General features: G+C 47.8%; 1 protein-coding gene across 2 annotated transcripts in view; it reads left to right on the forward strand.

Annotated features, from left to right (window-relative positions):
- ulk2 (unc-51 like autophagy activating kinase 2) overlaps positions 1 to 15,116 on the forward strand; it is a 38,043-nt gene that overhangs the window by 20,720 nt on the left and 2,207 nt on the right. Inside the window, exons 10-25 of one of the 2 annotated variants that reach the window (XM_030109345.1) lie at positions 106 to 188; positions 291 to 341; positions 414 to 502; positions 1,313 to 1,481; positions 2,672 to 2,729; positions 7,221 to 7,370; positions 8,265 to 8,410; positions 8,490 to 8,570; positions 9,453 to 9,718; positions 9,806 to 9,984; positions 10,163 to 10,637; positions 10,717 to 10,895; positions 10,988 to 11,106; positions 11,411 to 11,568; positions 11,648 to 11,783; positions 11,986 to 12,056. In XM_030109345.1, coding sequence (XP_029965205.1) covers positions 106 to 188; positions 291 to 341; positions 414 to 502; positions 1,313 to 1,481; positions 2,672 to 2,729; positions 7,221 to 7,370; positions 8,265 to 8,410; positions 8,490 to 8,570; positions 9,453 to 9,718; positions 9,806 to 9,984; positions 10,163 to 10,637; positions 10,717 to 10,895; positions 10,988 to 11,106; positions 11,411 to 11,568; positions 11,648 to 11,783; positions 11,986 to 12,050 — 2,404 coding nt within the window. In that variant the 3' untranslated portion in view covers positions 12,051 to 12,056. Of the gene's footprint in view, positions 1 to 105; positions 189 to 290; positions 342 to 413; positions 503 to 1,312; positions 1,482 to 2,671; positions 2,730 to 7,220; positions 7,371 to 8,264; positions 8,411 to 8,489; positions 8,571 to 9,452; positions 9,719 to 9,805; positions 9,985 to 10,162; positions 10,638 to 10,716; positions 10,896 to 10,987; positions 11,107 to 11,410; positions 11,569 to 11,647; positions 11,784 to 11,985; positions 13,617 to 15,116 lie in introns of those variants that run through there. The other variant, XM_030109344.1, reaches the window with a different exon arrangement.

Below are 15,116 nucleotides of genomic sequence, written 5' to 3' on the forward strand. Positions count from 1 at the left end.
GTGCTGCAGACGTGTGTGAATCCCACACGCTTCATGTAAACAGCAGTCAAAGTCCAGATGTTATAGGGCATTTTAGAAGCTACTCTCTTTACTCTCATTACCCAGAATCCCGCGGGAGACGTCTCCACCGCTGAGTGACCTCCTGCTGGGGCTGCTGCAGAGAAACCAGAAAGACAGGATGGACTTCGGTGAGTTGCTTCAGTCGCCACATGAGGAAGAGACATTTTCTCAGGCCATTGTTTGTAAGTTTTCGTTTTGGTTTGTGCTTTACGACGTCCATCTCTCTGCAGACACGTTCTTCAGCCATCCTTTCCTGGAACCGTCATCTACCATCAAAAAATGTGAGTGTGCAAACTCCCCGCGCTGCACTCCAGCGTTGAAGCAGTGATTCAGTGTGTGTTTGCTCCCCTCAGCGTGTCCTGTGCCGGTGCCCATCGCCTCCAACGCCGTGACGGACAGTTCCTGTGGCAGCTCCCCGTGCATCCGCTACAACTCCCCCCCTGTGAGTTTGATATTTCTTTATAAGTCCTCATTCGGAGGGGATTACTCCTGCACGGGCTCTCAGGTCATCAAATATTAACAGGTATCTCCCTGCAGAGAAATCCTGCAACCTGAAGCCATTTGTAAGTCTAGAAACTGTTTGAAATATTTCCAGGATCCTCAATGATGATAACTTAGAATTTGTTTCATGCCTTCAACTTTCTGATTATTAAATAAAGTAGAAATCTGATCAGTCATACTAGAAGATAAACACGTTGTGCCGATCTGTGAACATGTGGCAAATCGACTTAATGTTCTTGAATTAAAGGCGTTGGAAATAGTTAAAATCTTCCAGAGTGTTTTCGTGTCTCTCAGGAGGTTTTCAGGATGAAACAGATGTTAGATGTCAAAACTGATTTGAAAGGTTCACGGGTTGGTTTATTCTGATAACCAATTACAATTTCAACGTTGACGTGCTAATTAATTTTCTTAGTTGACTATTTTTCAGTTTAGAGATGAGTGAGGTGCAGCCTGGCAGGAATACTTCATCATGCCAAATGAGCTGGTTGCGCTTTACAAAGCCTTTTGGGACACGTTGCATTATTCTACCTCCAGTTCTAACGCTCCTTCTGCCCGGCGGCTCCTCTCACAGCGGCAGTGGGAACAGAGAGCAAGTCCATTTCCCACAATGTCTGAGTTCCCTTCAGCAGTGTGATTACATTAGTTTGGCAGTCGGCGCTGAACTGCCTGGAAGCCTTAATGGCATCATTCCGGAGCCACACCAGACCTTAATCCTCTTTCTTTTCTCCTCCTCCTCCTCCTGCTGCTCCAGTCCCTCCCGGACATGCAGACTCTTGCAGAAGACGGCCTCTCGTCCCCGCCGCTCGGCCCACCCAACTTCCTGCAGCTGTCCAAGGAGTCTGCGGGGAGCAGCAGCAGTAAGAACTCGTCCTGCGACACTGACGACTTTGTGCTGGTGCCACACATCTCTGCAGACAGCTGTAAGTGCAGCACGTCAAACTGCAGCCTGTTATGAGACTTTTGTTTAAGAGGAGCTTCAGATTTTAACAGCATCATGAGAGGACTGAGAAAGAGTCGACAGAGAAATGTTCAAGAACTATTAGGCCAGTTTACACGCCGATGATTTCGAGTGAAAACCAAAAATTCTTTGAACTTTCATTGTTGATATAACGACAGCATATAGTTCTCTGTGTGGTTTCAATAACCAACAGCGCCAACTCGTGGTCTGGCATGAAAACTGCAATGCTTTCAGTGTTTCTGCCATTTTCAGAACACAAAACATTCCCAAAACACACAAAAACGATGCGTTTCCACTTGAAGCGTTGTCCCGTAAACGGAGCCGAAATGAACGATGCATCGACCAAAAACGGTCTTGTCTGCTGGACCAGAGTCACCGTGCGAGCATTTCACCCTTTAAATACTGACAGCTTCAAAAGAAGCTCTGCTGCATTTTGAAAAAAGCTTCTTCTCACATAGCTTGAACCTGAAATAAGAGAAAATATAAGTTAAAGTTTAACGTGATGCCACTTCAGTGACGTCTCTTTGGCACAAAACAGTGAAACGTCCACAAAACATCATCATATAAAGAATTTCCCTCTTTGGTTAGTTCTATTCAATTCTGTATCTTTTGTTTTTTTGCAGCCAGAAATGTAATAAATGACCTAAATTTCTACTTTATGTGACTCTCTCTATTACAATGGTTTTCTTCAGTTTATCACTTGGAAGATGGTTTTGCTTGTCACATTGTTTCTGCAGACTAACACACACGTATCTTTGACCAGCATACATAATCAACAGGCTATCACGTCAACACACAAGCAGTGAAACTACAGCGTTTCCCTGCCAGTGATCCCTACAGTACGGCCACGCATGTCACCGAATATGTAGCCATTAAATTAGACAGCTGCTAACCATTTCAGGCTGTAATGGTAGACAGCGCTCCACCAACAGTGGACACACTCACACACACTCACACACACACACACACATGCGTTTCCCCTCCAGTGTGGTAAAGTGAACCAGCCGCGACACACGCATACACCTGCTGCTCCTCCTCTGGCACGGTGAACCGTGAAGCCAGTGTTGGCCGTCACTCATCGGCTGATAACTGCTCATTGATGCATCTGTCGGGGTTTCATCAGCGTCATTGCTTCTTCTCCTTCCTCCTCAGACGATCAGCCAATGGCAGCGGGTCGCCGGCCGTCCAGCGAGTTTCTCATGTGTGGAGGGTAAGTGCTAAACTAAACTCCTTCAATGCTTCTCCAAGTGTCGGAGGAATTCAGGAGTTCCTATACTGGGAGATCTGGGCTGAAAATACAACACCGGCACTATGCTGACACGAGAATTCCTTTGAATAAATCAGTTTATTTGAAAATTAAGTAAAGAAAATGCAGGTAAAACTTTTTTTAATGATATTTTTGACAGTTTGTAATGTCACCAGATTAGATAAATATACAATATGGAATAAGTGATGTTCAGATGTGTGTGTGGTTAGACTGAAACACAAGTGTGTATTTCTACTTTTTGTTTGTTGTCAAAAACTCGTATTTTTTAGATCCTATTTACAGAACATTTTCAAGGGAAAACGCAAAACTTTGGTGTTAATTTTGCAGCCACTGAAAACGGCACTTTTTGAAAATGGCTCCCAAGATTGAACTTTTTGTGCATGTGAACCACGGCTGTCGTAAATAGTTCTTCCGCGCACAAATAAGTAGATGGACAAGAACAACGATAGCATGCATGTGTGTGTCTCTTCATCACACAAACAAACAGCAGCCCCAAGCCGTGGCCTGCTGACTACATCATTTTCAGCATTTCTGCCATTCCCGTGTCAACAGACATCATTTTCAAAACGTTGCCGTGTAAACACAAAACCTTTCTGAAATGAAAATGCAAAGACGGTGTTTTCACTGGAGACGTCGTCGTCTAGATGGGACCATGCTCACTTTGATTCATGGGAAATGGTTTGAAGGAAGATGTTGTCAAAGTCTGTGCCATCTGCACATCAAGCCTCAGAGCTACTAGCTCGTACCACTGGATCGGAGACGGAGCCCGGGTCGGGTCGGTGTGGTGTGGTGTGTCACGTTGTGTTTCACACACACACACACACACACACACACACACACACACACACTGCGATGTGTGTAAGGTCACATTATGTGTGCGGCTGTGTTGGTGTCAGTGAGGCTCTTTGTTTCTTCATGTTCCTGTTTCTGACTCTGTGACTAAAAGAGGAAAACAGCCTCCTGTCAGCTTGACACCACAAATCACACACACACACACACACACACACACACACACACACACACACACACACACACACACACACACACACACACACACACACACACACTCTACAGATCTTCATCATTACACTGCTATGAATCAGACTGTGAGCCAAACAGCTAAAAACAGCACCTGACTCCCCACAAACACACACACACACACCACTTGCTGTTCGAGCTTTTCTCTGCAGCACGTTTGTTGCTTCTGAAGGCTTTCTGCAGTTTTTTGGAGTTGTGATTTTTCACAAACTACACCCCTGGTTACATGTAGTTCCCATGGGGATGTGTGACGTCTTTATTTTGATTTGCTATATAAAGAATCTGCTGATTTGGAACGGCGGGGATCCATTCAGCAGAGCAGCGGTTGGAACAGAATGGAGGTTAAAGTGAATCATGGTCTTTATTATTAGGCTCCATAAGAAAGAAAAAAACAAAATATTAACCCTTATATGCCTGAGATAATTTCAGTTCAGTTTAATTTCCAGTGAATCTGTTTCTTGTGTGACAAAAGCTACAGCATCACCGTATCGCGGTAACCTCCAGCAGGCCCAGACTGCAGCTTCCTGCTCACACTGGTTGGAGTTACTGAGAATAGTATGAGGAAAAACAGGAAGCTTATCCACACACTGCAGATTAAGGTATTAAATTATTGATAACAATGTAATTATTGATTCTGCTTGTCATTTCACTTTTTTATTGATTCCTGATCAATGTGTAAACTTCCTGTTTCACGGTGCAGCATGCTGTTGTGGTAGTAAGGAGTCAAACTTCATTGAATGTGCTGTTGTGAATGTTGAATCATGAATTTACACTGATCTCAAGCTGCACACCCATCATCTGGTTCATGATGCTTGTTGTCGTTCTGGATTCAGAAACGTACGATTTGATCAATGATCACATCAGCCCCAACTGGCTGTAATCAGAAAGCATTTAGAGTCACACAAATGTATCTGGATGTAGGAAGAGTACGGTGAAAGTATAGCAATCTAACTGAGGGTCTGTTCACACGACAATTTCAAGTGAAAACTCGAAACTTTTGCTGCCCTTTGGGTGTTCGTTTACAAGACAACAGCGCCCTGAGCCATTAGAAAAATGCAACATTATGAGAATGCTCTGACTTGGTGGAAATGGAGGAGCTGCTTCCACATGAGAGGAGTCTGGTTGTGGAAAAACCGTTCTTACATTCTGTGAACTGTATGAACCTCCAGCAAGCTAAGCTTAGCAACTAACAGATAAGAGGATGAAACAAGAGAGTTTCAGCTTTAGAAATGTGGATAAAAGCAACGAATTTACACACCACTAAGAAATTCAAGTCTTCATGTCAGCTCAATGCTAACATGTAGCCTCTAGCTAAGTCTAAGGTCATTGCTACTGTGTATTTTTGTTGTGTAAAGATCTGTACGTCTACAGAAACTCTTTTCACCTATAGGAATCAGTTTGAATTGAACGTATCAAAAACTGAACTGCAATTACAATGCCAGTGAAGTCCTCACACATCCCTTTATCAAATAAATACATTTTCTGAATACAGACCTTGAACACCCTCAGTTGGTCTGAGTTTGAATCTGACGTGTGTGAATCTCCAGTGTGTGCTGCAGAGTCATGCCTGGCTGGTTTAACTCACTTATATATTTTATAGGTTGTTGTTGAGCTCTGAACTGGTAAAAATACCTCCACAATAATCCCATGAGTGCCTTTATTCCAGCTCACGGCATTGCTGTCGAGGTGAGGACAGCTCTGTTGCATAATGTGCATCATAAAGTGCCTGTTTATTCTTTTGGTGTAACGATAGAAACAAAGAAGTGAACTAAAATACAGCCGGTGCTTTTTGATCTCATTCACTCCGTAATGTCAGTGAATCTGACCGCTGCTGCTTTTAAACTTCACTTTGGAAGTTTTCGTTCTAAAGATCAGTTTGAGGCTCCGATTCCACGACGTTTCAACGGAAAACGCATCGCATTCGCTTCAGAAAAGTTTCACAGCAACACACAAACCGTCTTCTTTTTTTTTTTTTTTTTTAGGAAAATAAATTTTGAGAGACTCATTTTCATCCAGATTTACCAGATCTTCTTTAAGTTGTGTCCTTGATGGTATTCCTCCTTCAATACTGATCAGCACCTGCTGCCAAATGCTGTATTATCTGCATTAGAATCCATGAAAAAAATGGTGTTTCTGTAACATTTGGTTTCAATATTGCTTGTCCTTCTCTGCCCTCACTCACTGCTCTGCTTCGCTGTGCATCACTTCGCTGCTTCGCTCTGCTTCACTCTTCCTGCCTCGCTGTGCTTTGCATGTGTCAAACTGTTCCCTCTTTGTTTCTGCTTCCTCCCTCCTCTCGGCACAAAGTCTTCACCCCTCACATGAATTAGTCAACCGCTGACACAGGAAGAACCCATTTTTTTTTCTCAATTACAGCAGACGCGCTCTCCACGAGCTCCTAAATCACAGCCTTGGTTATGTCCTCGATTCATCGCAGAGACAAAGGATCGCTGAAGAACGGAGAGGAACGGAGAGAGACGGAGCGTGAAAAAAAACCCAAGAGGCTGGTGTTTGGAGGCAGGAATAGTTTGATCCCATCCCCCTCTGCCCGGCGTTTTGCTGTTAAAGCAGGTCAGCAGAGAAGCAGCTGACTTTCAGCCTCTTTTTAAAAAGCAGCTGTTCACTGACCTACAAACTCCCTTTCTCTCCTGATTACCAGGACAAGGGTTGTTTCAGTGGAGCTTTTCGTCTACCTAGAGGAGAGAAGAGTGTGTGTGTTTATTTGATGTGTACTAAGTGCAGAAGTGACAGTCAGACCTGCAGAAACCCAACTCAGCCGCTGCTGTTTCTTTGTCTAGACCGGTCTGCGCCTCACGTGTCTCCTCCTATAGATCCTCCCTCCGCCGTTACATAACACTGCTTTCCAACCAGCGACCGTTAGCTCCACTCCTCTTTTCTTCCTTTTTTTTTTTTTTTTTTTTTTTTTTTCTTCACTCGATACGTCTGCACATGCCCGCTGTGGGTGACACGGTCATGGGTTTCCATCCAGAACATTTTGTCTCCCCCCGTATAACAAAAGCATACAAATGAGCCGCCGTCTCTTCCCCCTCCTTCAGCGGACTGCCGCACACGTGCCCGTCAGCCGGCCCCCTCCCTGAAGGCCGGCCCCCCGAGCTGGAGGCTGCCAGCTGATTGGCTGTCCCCTCTGTGTTTACATGTAGGCCTGGCCCCTGCTCCTTCCTCCGGCCCTCCCTCTCTGTTCCTCGACTTGACTCTGTTCTGAGGCTGAAAAACTTCTGTTTTATGTTCAGCTTCGCCTACAAGCCGTTTTCTGTCCTGTTTTGAAGCGATCATGGGCGCGGACACCTTGGAAGATGTCCTGCAGAAATGACAGCGGCGGCCCCGGAATCGAGCCGAGCGCCTCGTCTCACTCCTCCCTCCGCTCTTCGCCCCCAGGCAGCCGCAGCTAACGTCGGGACAGACCCCCATGGTGTCCCCGCGGGCCGAGACCACTCCCATCCCCGTCCCCACGCAGGTCCGCAACTACCAGCGCATCAAGCAGAACCTGTCCAGCAGCCCGACCACCACGCTGTACAGCTCGCCCAGGTAAGAGCTCTGCTCATCCCACACCTCAGGGATCCCATCAGCCTGACCTTACAGGATGGAAATGACACCAAGCAAGGCTTACCTGGAAAGAGTGATCCATGAACGAAAGCTCGATATATTCTGTCATATATTTGTTAAAACAGGTTCACAGCAGCGTCTCTTCACATCCAGCGTAAATAATAAAAACAGGAGCTTATTCAGACTGAGCCTCCTCGGTTTCCTCCATGTTTCTGCGAATCCAAACAAAGCCATGTGCCAGTCTGTGTCAGGGAGTTCATTGTGAACCAAACTGCTGCTGGGCTGTTTACACTCTGTGCTTTTTATGGACCTCCAATCAAATCACACTTTGGTTACTTTATGCTTGATTGTCGGAGTTGATGAGCGAACAGATAACCTGCTGGTTAGTGACTAATGCCCGAGTCACCAGTCTGACGTTTTCACCGAGGGGTTAAAAACTCGTTTCATCAGCGTCGAAGTTTCACTGGTATTACATCAGCGAAGCGTCTGTTTTCCCGGAGGGTTTTCTGAGGTTAATGTGGAGAGAAAGGAAGAGAGGAGTGGAGCGAGGCGCCATGTCAGTGAGGAACGCTTCCTGTTGTCACAGTGATGTGCAGAGGAATACCTCACAGCTCATGTAATCTTTCATCTGTTTCTTCCTGCTCCTCATGCTGTTGTTACTTCAGACTTCTGTAGCGTTGTTTTTCCAGCTGCCGGCCGCTCCTGTCTGTCCTCATGAGGTGGTCGTAACTCTGAGTGTGTCCGGTGTGTGTGATGCATTGTTTCAGACTTGAAACACAGGTAGCAGGCCAGGACAGAAGATTCCTGGAAGTGTTTCGGCTTGGTGATTTTTGGAGTTGCAGTGGTTTCTTTAAAGCGGCGTTTGTGTGTTTTCAGGTCTGGTACCGTGCGGCGCTCCAACACCAGTCCTATGGGGTTTCCTAAAGTGGGCTCAGGCTCTCCCAGCGCCGCAGACATCGCTCAGACGGTGGGCCGGCGCCTCTCCACGGGCAGCTCCCGGCCCTACTCCCCCTCTCCTCTGGGTAAGAAGCTGTGTGGGGCTCAGCTGAGGTCCAGTGGCAGCGTGGAAAACTAAGCGTGTGTGTGTGTTTGTGTTGGCAGTGGGAACCATCCCCGAGCAGCTGGGTCAGTGCTGCTGTCACCTGCAGGCTCAGGAGTCCCGCAGCCGCAGCTCCTCCGGAGGTCAGTGCGGGAGAAACTTCACCGGGAACTGCTGTAATGCTCCGACAGGGACGAATCGATCACTCCGTCAGCTCATAGAGCACAAACTAAAATCAACCCAGCACGACATGCCTCACACACAGAAGGACGTGAGATTAAACCCTTCAAGCATTCCTCTATTCACCACACAGTTTATTCACATTATCAGAAGACTGCGCTGAGTGTTAGTAGAGGGAGACGAATTAAGGAACCATTTCTGAAATTGGTGAAAATCAGTGAGATTATTTAAAAATGGAGCTCAGGCCAAATGAATAAAAAAGATCAAACAGTTAAATCATAGAGAAATAGTTATTTTTCTTTTCTCTTAACCCTACACAGATGGTTTTGAAATGTTGTGAACTCTGGTTGTTTGTCAGCAGTTAGACGTTCATCATGAAGCCAAATTACTGTGCAGTGTAACGTCATGTGTTTAAAGTATAGCCGGGAGGAGCCTCTGTTTTGATCCGGTCCTCTGAGTCAGGAGCTTTTTCAGCCTCTGTGTTTATGGTCGCATTGAAAACGTCTCTCAGTTCCGCCACTGTTTGTGTCGGCAGGTTTTACTGTTATGGTGACCGTTGGGCCTTCTTTTTTTTTTTTTTTTTTTTTTTTTTTTTTGAAGACAGAAGCTACACTGTACAAACAACAGACTTTATGAGCAACGCTCAGGGTCAGTGGAAAGTCTCCGGGCTATTTCTCGTCTGCTGATGGAAACACTTCCTGGAGAAAGCTCATAACACGGTCCCCAGCAGCAGCGTCACTCCGACTGCTATTTAAAGCCGCTGAAACGTTCTGTCTCCTGTTTTCACTGCCAAGACCCGCTCTGTCCATCCTCTGTAGAATCACAGTTTATTTTCTGTTTTTCAGGTTCCCCGGTCCCGTCCTCTCAGCTCCTGGGGGCTCGTCTGCAGAGCGCCCCCACCCTCACCGAGGTCTACCAGACCAGGCAGAAGCTCCACAAGCAGCTGTCGGACCCGGTGCAGCCGTCCTCCTCCTCGTGCAGCCACTCCCCTCAGCTCGGCCGCCCCGCCAACCTGGGCTCCTCCCCCACCAAGCTGCTGGGCTCCTCCCCTCGCACGTCCGACTGGCTCCAGAAGTCCCCTCTGCCCACCATCATCGGGTCCCCCACCAAGGTGAGAGCGCGTCAGAGAGGATGCAGAGCTTTAAGAATCAGCTCAAGTAGCTCTAGTTTAACGCTGGACTTCTCCTCCTGCTTTCAGACCATTTCAGCACCGTTCAAGATCCCCAAAACGCAGGCGTCCTGTAACCTGATGGCCCTGGTAGACGGTCCGCAGCCCACCAAAACGCTGGCGGACGCCCGGGACATCTGCGTCCACCACTGCAGCCCGTACCTGGCCGGACGGGCCGCCGCGCCGGAGGCCAGCCGGACCTTTGGCAGGTAGGGCTTCACTCTAGACTGTTTGTCATTTGTTTTTCAGATTCACCCTGCTGTTAGCTGAGCGGTGACGGGTTTATAGTCCTGTTTGACGTCTGTGCCACTTTGACCCTCTCTGCTGTCCTTGACGTCAGACGGCCTGCGTTGTTCCCCGGCGCTGACGCCGTGTGTTTCCCCGCAGGTCGGTGAGCACGGGCCGCCTGTCGGAGCAGCCCATCAGGATCACTCTGGGTGGGCAGGCCTACCAGGGCAGCACGGACAGCCTGAACACCGAGCGGCCCATGGACACCGCCCCCGCGGGCTGCGGCTCGGCCAGCCCCCGCACCGTCCTGTTCACGGTGGGCTCGCCCCCCAGCAGCAGCACCCCGCCCACCTGCAGCCACCTGGGCACGCGACCACGCACCACCTCGGTGGGCTCCAACAGCTCCGCCGGCTCGCTGTGCTCCACCAGTGGCCGGGTCTACGTGGGTTCTCCTCCCGGCATGGCGATGGGCTCCTCCCCTCCCGGGGGAGGTTTCGGCGGTGGGCCGGCGGTCCCCGTGATGGACGGGGCCCCCAGCAGCCTGCGCTACGTCCCCTACGGGACGTCTCCTCCCAGCCTGGAGGGCTTCATCACCTTCGAGGCCCCCGAGCTGCCCGAGGAGACCCTGATGGAGGTGAGACAGAGGGGGTCCTCCCAGACCCGACCCGGCTCTGCTCGCTGGCGCCTCACTGACGTTCTCTGTCCCGCCACAGCGGGAGCACACAGACACCCTGATCCACCTCCGGATGATGCTCTCCTTCACCGACTGCGTTCTGGAGATGGCGGCGATCCGAGCCGGGGGGGCGGAGCTCGGCGTGTCGGCCGCCTCCCTCTACCCCCCCCAGGACAGCGTGGTGGTGGACCAGATCAGCCAGCTCAGTAAAGAGTGGGGGTGAGGACGGACCTCCGGCTCGCACTTCGTTCCTTTGTTCAACTGCTGCAGTCCAGTCCGCTCATCCTGTGTGACTGTGCTGCCCCCTACAGGCAGGTGGAGCAGCTGGTGCTCTACATGAAGGCGGCCCAGCTCCTGGCCTCCTCCCTCCATCTGGCCAAGGCGCAGATCAAATCTGCCAAACTCAACCCGTCTTCTGCTGTCAAGCAGGGTGAGGCTGCTCCCTCCTCACACCAGCTTCAGGATGGAACTCTGCACATTTATTATCCTTTCATTTCACATCATAATCAGTAGCTTCTCTGCTGAGGCAGTTTTAGTCGTACACAGGCTGTTTTTAAGCTGTGACAAAATGTTATGCCCCAGAGGCCACATACAGCACAATAAATGGAAACTATTTCAGAAGTGACAAACATCCAGTGGCTGTCTGAGTCAATTCGTGTCTCAGGAAAATAAACAAGAGGTCGAATCCAGAGCGTCTGTTCGTCTCTCGCTTCACATTTCCTCTTTTCTTCCAGTGGTGAAGAATCTGAACGACCGATACAAAAGCTGCATCTCCCTCTGCCGGCGGCTCACCGACAAGCTCAACCACTTCTTCTCCGACAAGCAGCGCTTCGTGGACGAGATCAACAGCGTGACGGCGGAGAAGCTCATCTACAACCACGCAGTGGAGATGGTGAGCGTCACGGAGCGGTGAAGCTCCCGGTGCTGCCTTGCTCTGAGGGCTTCTGACCCGATTTGCCTATGTGTCCCAGGTTCAGTCCGCAGCTCTGGACGAGATGTTCAAACAAACGGAGGACATCGCCTACCGCTACAGCAAGGCCGCCATGCTGCTGGACGGCCTGTCCAAGATCCTGCAAGACCCCACGGACATCGAGAACGTGGTCAAATGTGAGTACAGCCTCAGGTACTCAGGCTCAGGGAGGAAGGAAGCAGATGGACAGATTTAACAGAACTTGGTGGAGCTTCAGCATCATGTGTAACAGTAATCCCTGATAATCTGATTGAAGGACTGCAGATTTAAAGAGTTTCCCAGCAGCAGTCTTCCCTTGTGAAGCGCTGACGATGTTTCCTTCTCGTTGTTTCCCTGCAGACAAGGCCAGTGTGGACCGCAGGATCTCCGCTCTGTGCTACTGTACTGTCACCCTGTACGAGTAGCAGCACACACACACACACACACAGGCTGAAGCTGTGGAAGATCCCTCCTGTAGCAGTTCAAGCACTTTGACTGGTTTGGCTTCGTTTGGACTCCGGCTGCTGTTTCTCCAGCTGAGGCACAACTCTACAACCAAAGACGACAGCAGAAGTGGAAGAAAGCTGAACGTGGACATCGAGATGTGAACCTTCACACGACTTTTTTTTTTTTTTTTTTTTTTTTTTGTAGTTCTGTTGTGATATGAGACAGCATCACATCAACAGGCCGGTTCTGAATATCATTTGTTTGTCCCAGAGGAAAGAGAAGCTCAACGGGACTCAGAGACGATGATCTGGGCTTCAAACTGACTCCGGTCCTCCATCCCAGACCTGCTTTTCTCTGTCTACTTTTGTCATTGTTCTTATTTATTGGTTAAGATGAACATGTCTTTAAAACCTCGAGTATTATGGGAGGGGGAGAAAACCGAGCCGACTCACACGGACTCCAGAATCAAACACGTGTTACACAAACTACACAACCTGGACAGTTTCTGTTTAGTTTGACTTTTCTTGTCAGCTCAAGCACTTTATTAAAGACGTGAGGGGAGGAGTCGGATGTCTGAAGACAGAGGTGGAGGGTGATGGTTTTCCTTCACTCCTGCTCTGTGAGCCCATCAGCGGGTCGAGAGGGAACCATGGACCCCGGGTCAGGGTGGGGATGGACCTGTCAGTGTGAACACAGCCCACAGTGTTTCAAAACAAGCAACTCATATCTATTTATTTATTTATTTAACCAGGTAAAACCATCTCGCTTTAAGTCGAACAATCTTTGTTTTCACACTCTGAAGAAGAGTTTTTTTTCCTGAGTTGGGAATCACTGCTCTTCAGGAGTATAAATCATCCCTCTGCACTCCTCCACTTCTCTGATACATTTAAAAGATCATTTTTTTTAATGCCAACTTGTTCAGGATCTGTAAAAATCTAATGAATTAAATGTAGATTTTTTTTTTTCTTTTGCTTTATTAATTCCATGCTGATTTGAACAAACCTGATCAAAGCTGTACCATGAGCCTGTTTCACACTGACCAGTTAACCCTTCAGTTACCACGATACAGGAGCGGGGAGGGGAGGGGAGGGGAGGGGTGGGGAGGGGTGGCTGGTGGTGGTCTTAGATATTCAAACCAATCAGAAGTCCTCTGTTAACGCCGGACCACTGAAACTCACTTGACAAGTTACCCAAGTAATAAGAAAAAACTGTAACTTTTAAGTTCTGTCTGAATCTGTAGCTTTTTTTTTTAATTTAAAGAAAACTTGATGTTTGCAAACCATGTAAATAATCGTATGGAGAAGGATTAGTGCCACACAAAAAAATATAAAAAAAAAAAAGCTGTTATTAAAGTTCTGAGAAACTCAGAACAATCTTTCTAGATATAAATATATATCTGTGTGGCTCTAAACCTCTCATGAACAAGTGTGTGTGTGAGTGAATGTGAGGAGTGTGTGGTCACTCAAAGAGCACAAATCTTTATATGTAGATACATGATGACTTTATATTGATTTTATTCATGTCTGCCAAGGGTTTGATATGTTGAAACAGAAACCTGCGTCGGCGCCACGGGAGCGTGCCAAAGACTGCAGTAAAACTCACGGCAGCTCCACAAACTTTCCACACAGCTCTTTCTACCAGAGGTCACGGAGTCTCGCTGACGTTTTTTGTGATGTGCACTGCCCGAGCAGACCCCCCCCCCCTTCCCCCCATCCCTCCTCCCTCTGTAGGTACTGTATCTAGAGGTGTATATATGTATGTAGACACTCAGCCGGGTGTGCATTACGGCCAGTAGTTTCCAGCTCGCGGTTGAAAAAAAACAAAAACAGAAAAAAGGAGGTGCCTTCTTCTTGTGACAGCAGACACAGGCCTTCTCCTCTTGTACAGGTGTGAATACCTTCGTTCCTCAGTTGTACAGATGTGTACAGATGCATGGACGGGCGGCCGGCGGCCCGCTCCTCCCGTGTACCGTTTTTACTCCAGACATATCCGGGTTCCCCCCCCTCGTCCTGGCGGTGAGCACTCTGAACCACATGAAGCCTTGTACCGCACCCAGAGGGACGCCCGACAGGAAGCCGCCTCACACTGATGGACTGTTTCCGCACTCAAGCATGGTCACCAAGTCTGCATCTTCCCCTGTAGAACCTTCTAGAACGTTGAATGTATGCACCCTCTTGTTATCTGTCCAGCTTGAACTGTTTGCATTTTGAAGAACCCCCCTCTTCCTTCCCGCCATTCTCCAACCTGAAGATGCAACACTTTCCAAGCACCGAGTTTTTCAAAGAGAAATGTTAGTATTATACTGTGTCTCCCGGCGAGGGCGCCGCTCTGTTCTTTATGGAACTCAAATAAAGTCTTTGTTATTAAAAATCTACTGTTTCATTGTGCTTTGTTTTCTTTCAGAGCTTCTCTTGTTCTGTGCAGGTTTTATATGAGTGCATTCTAATCTCATAAAGAATGTTAAGTCTTCATAGAATTATTCATTTATTTTTTTTTCTTTTTAATAAAACATACTATACTGCCAAAAGTATTTGGACACCGTGGGGAAAGTGTTTTCACTTTACAGCATCAGTTCTTCTAGAAAGGCCTTCCACAAGCTTTAGGAGTGTGTATGTGGGAATTTTTTCTGGAATTTGTACACCTTTGACCATGGAAGAGCTATGGAACACCTGAATTCAATGATTTAAAGCGATGAACTAATATTTGAGGCAATAAAGTGCATAAAGCGTGTAAAACTGCAGTTCAGGCTAACTGTGTGTCAGAGCGATCAAATGCAAAGCAGTGATAAAGTATGAAAAAAATGAAGTAACTAAAACAGAATAAACGCCAGTCCAATCTGAATATTTATGAAGAACGCCAAGGTAATAAAATAATATATTGGACAGACATTTTTAACGCCCTTTCTCCTTTCCCCCTCTCCCGCAGGTGAGTCTGGATGGACTGGAGGGGCGGGTTGAGTGACGTAACTTGCCTCTGATTGGCTGTTTTCTTGATTGACATATAAAATGCACCAATGGCTGCTGCGTAAACTTTTTTTTTTTTTT

Source organism: Salarias fasciatus, chromosome 14 (genome assembly GCF_902148845.1).
Source record: "Salarias fasciatus chromosome 14, fSalaFa1.1, whole genome shotgun sequence".
Lineage (NCBI taxonomy): Eukaryota > Metazoa > Chordata > Actinopteri > Blenniiformes > Blenniidae > Salarias > Salarias fasciatus.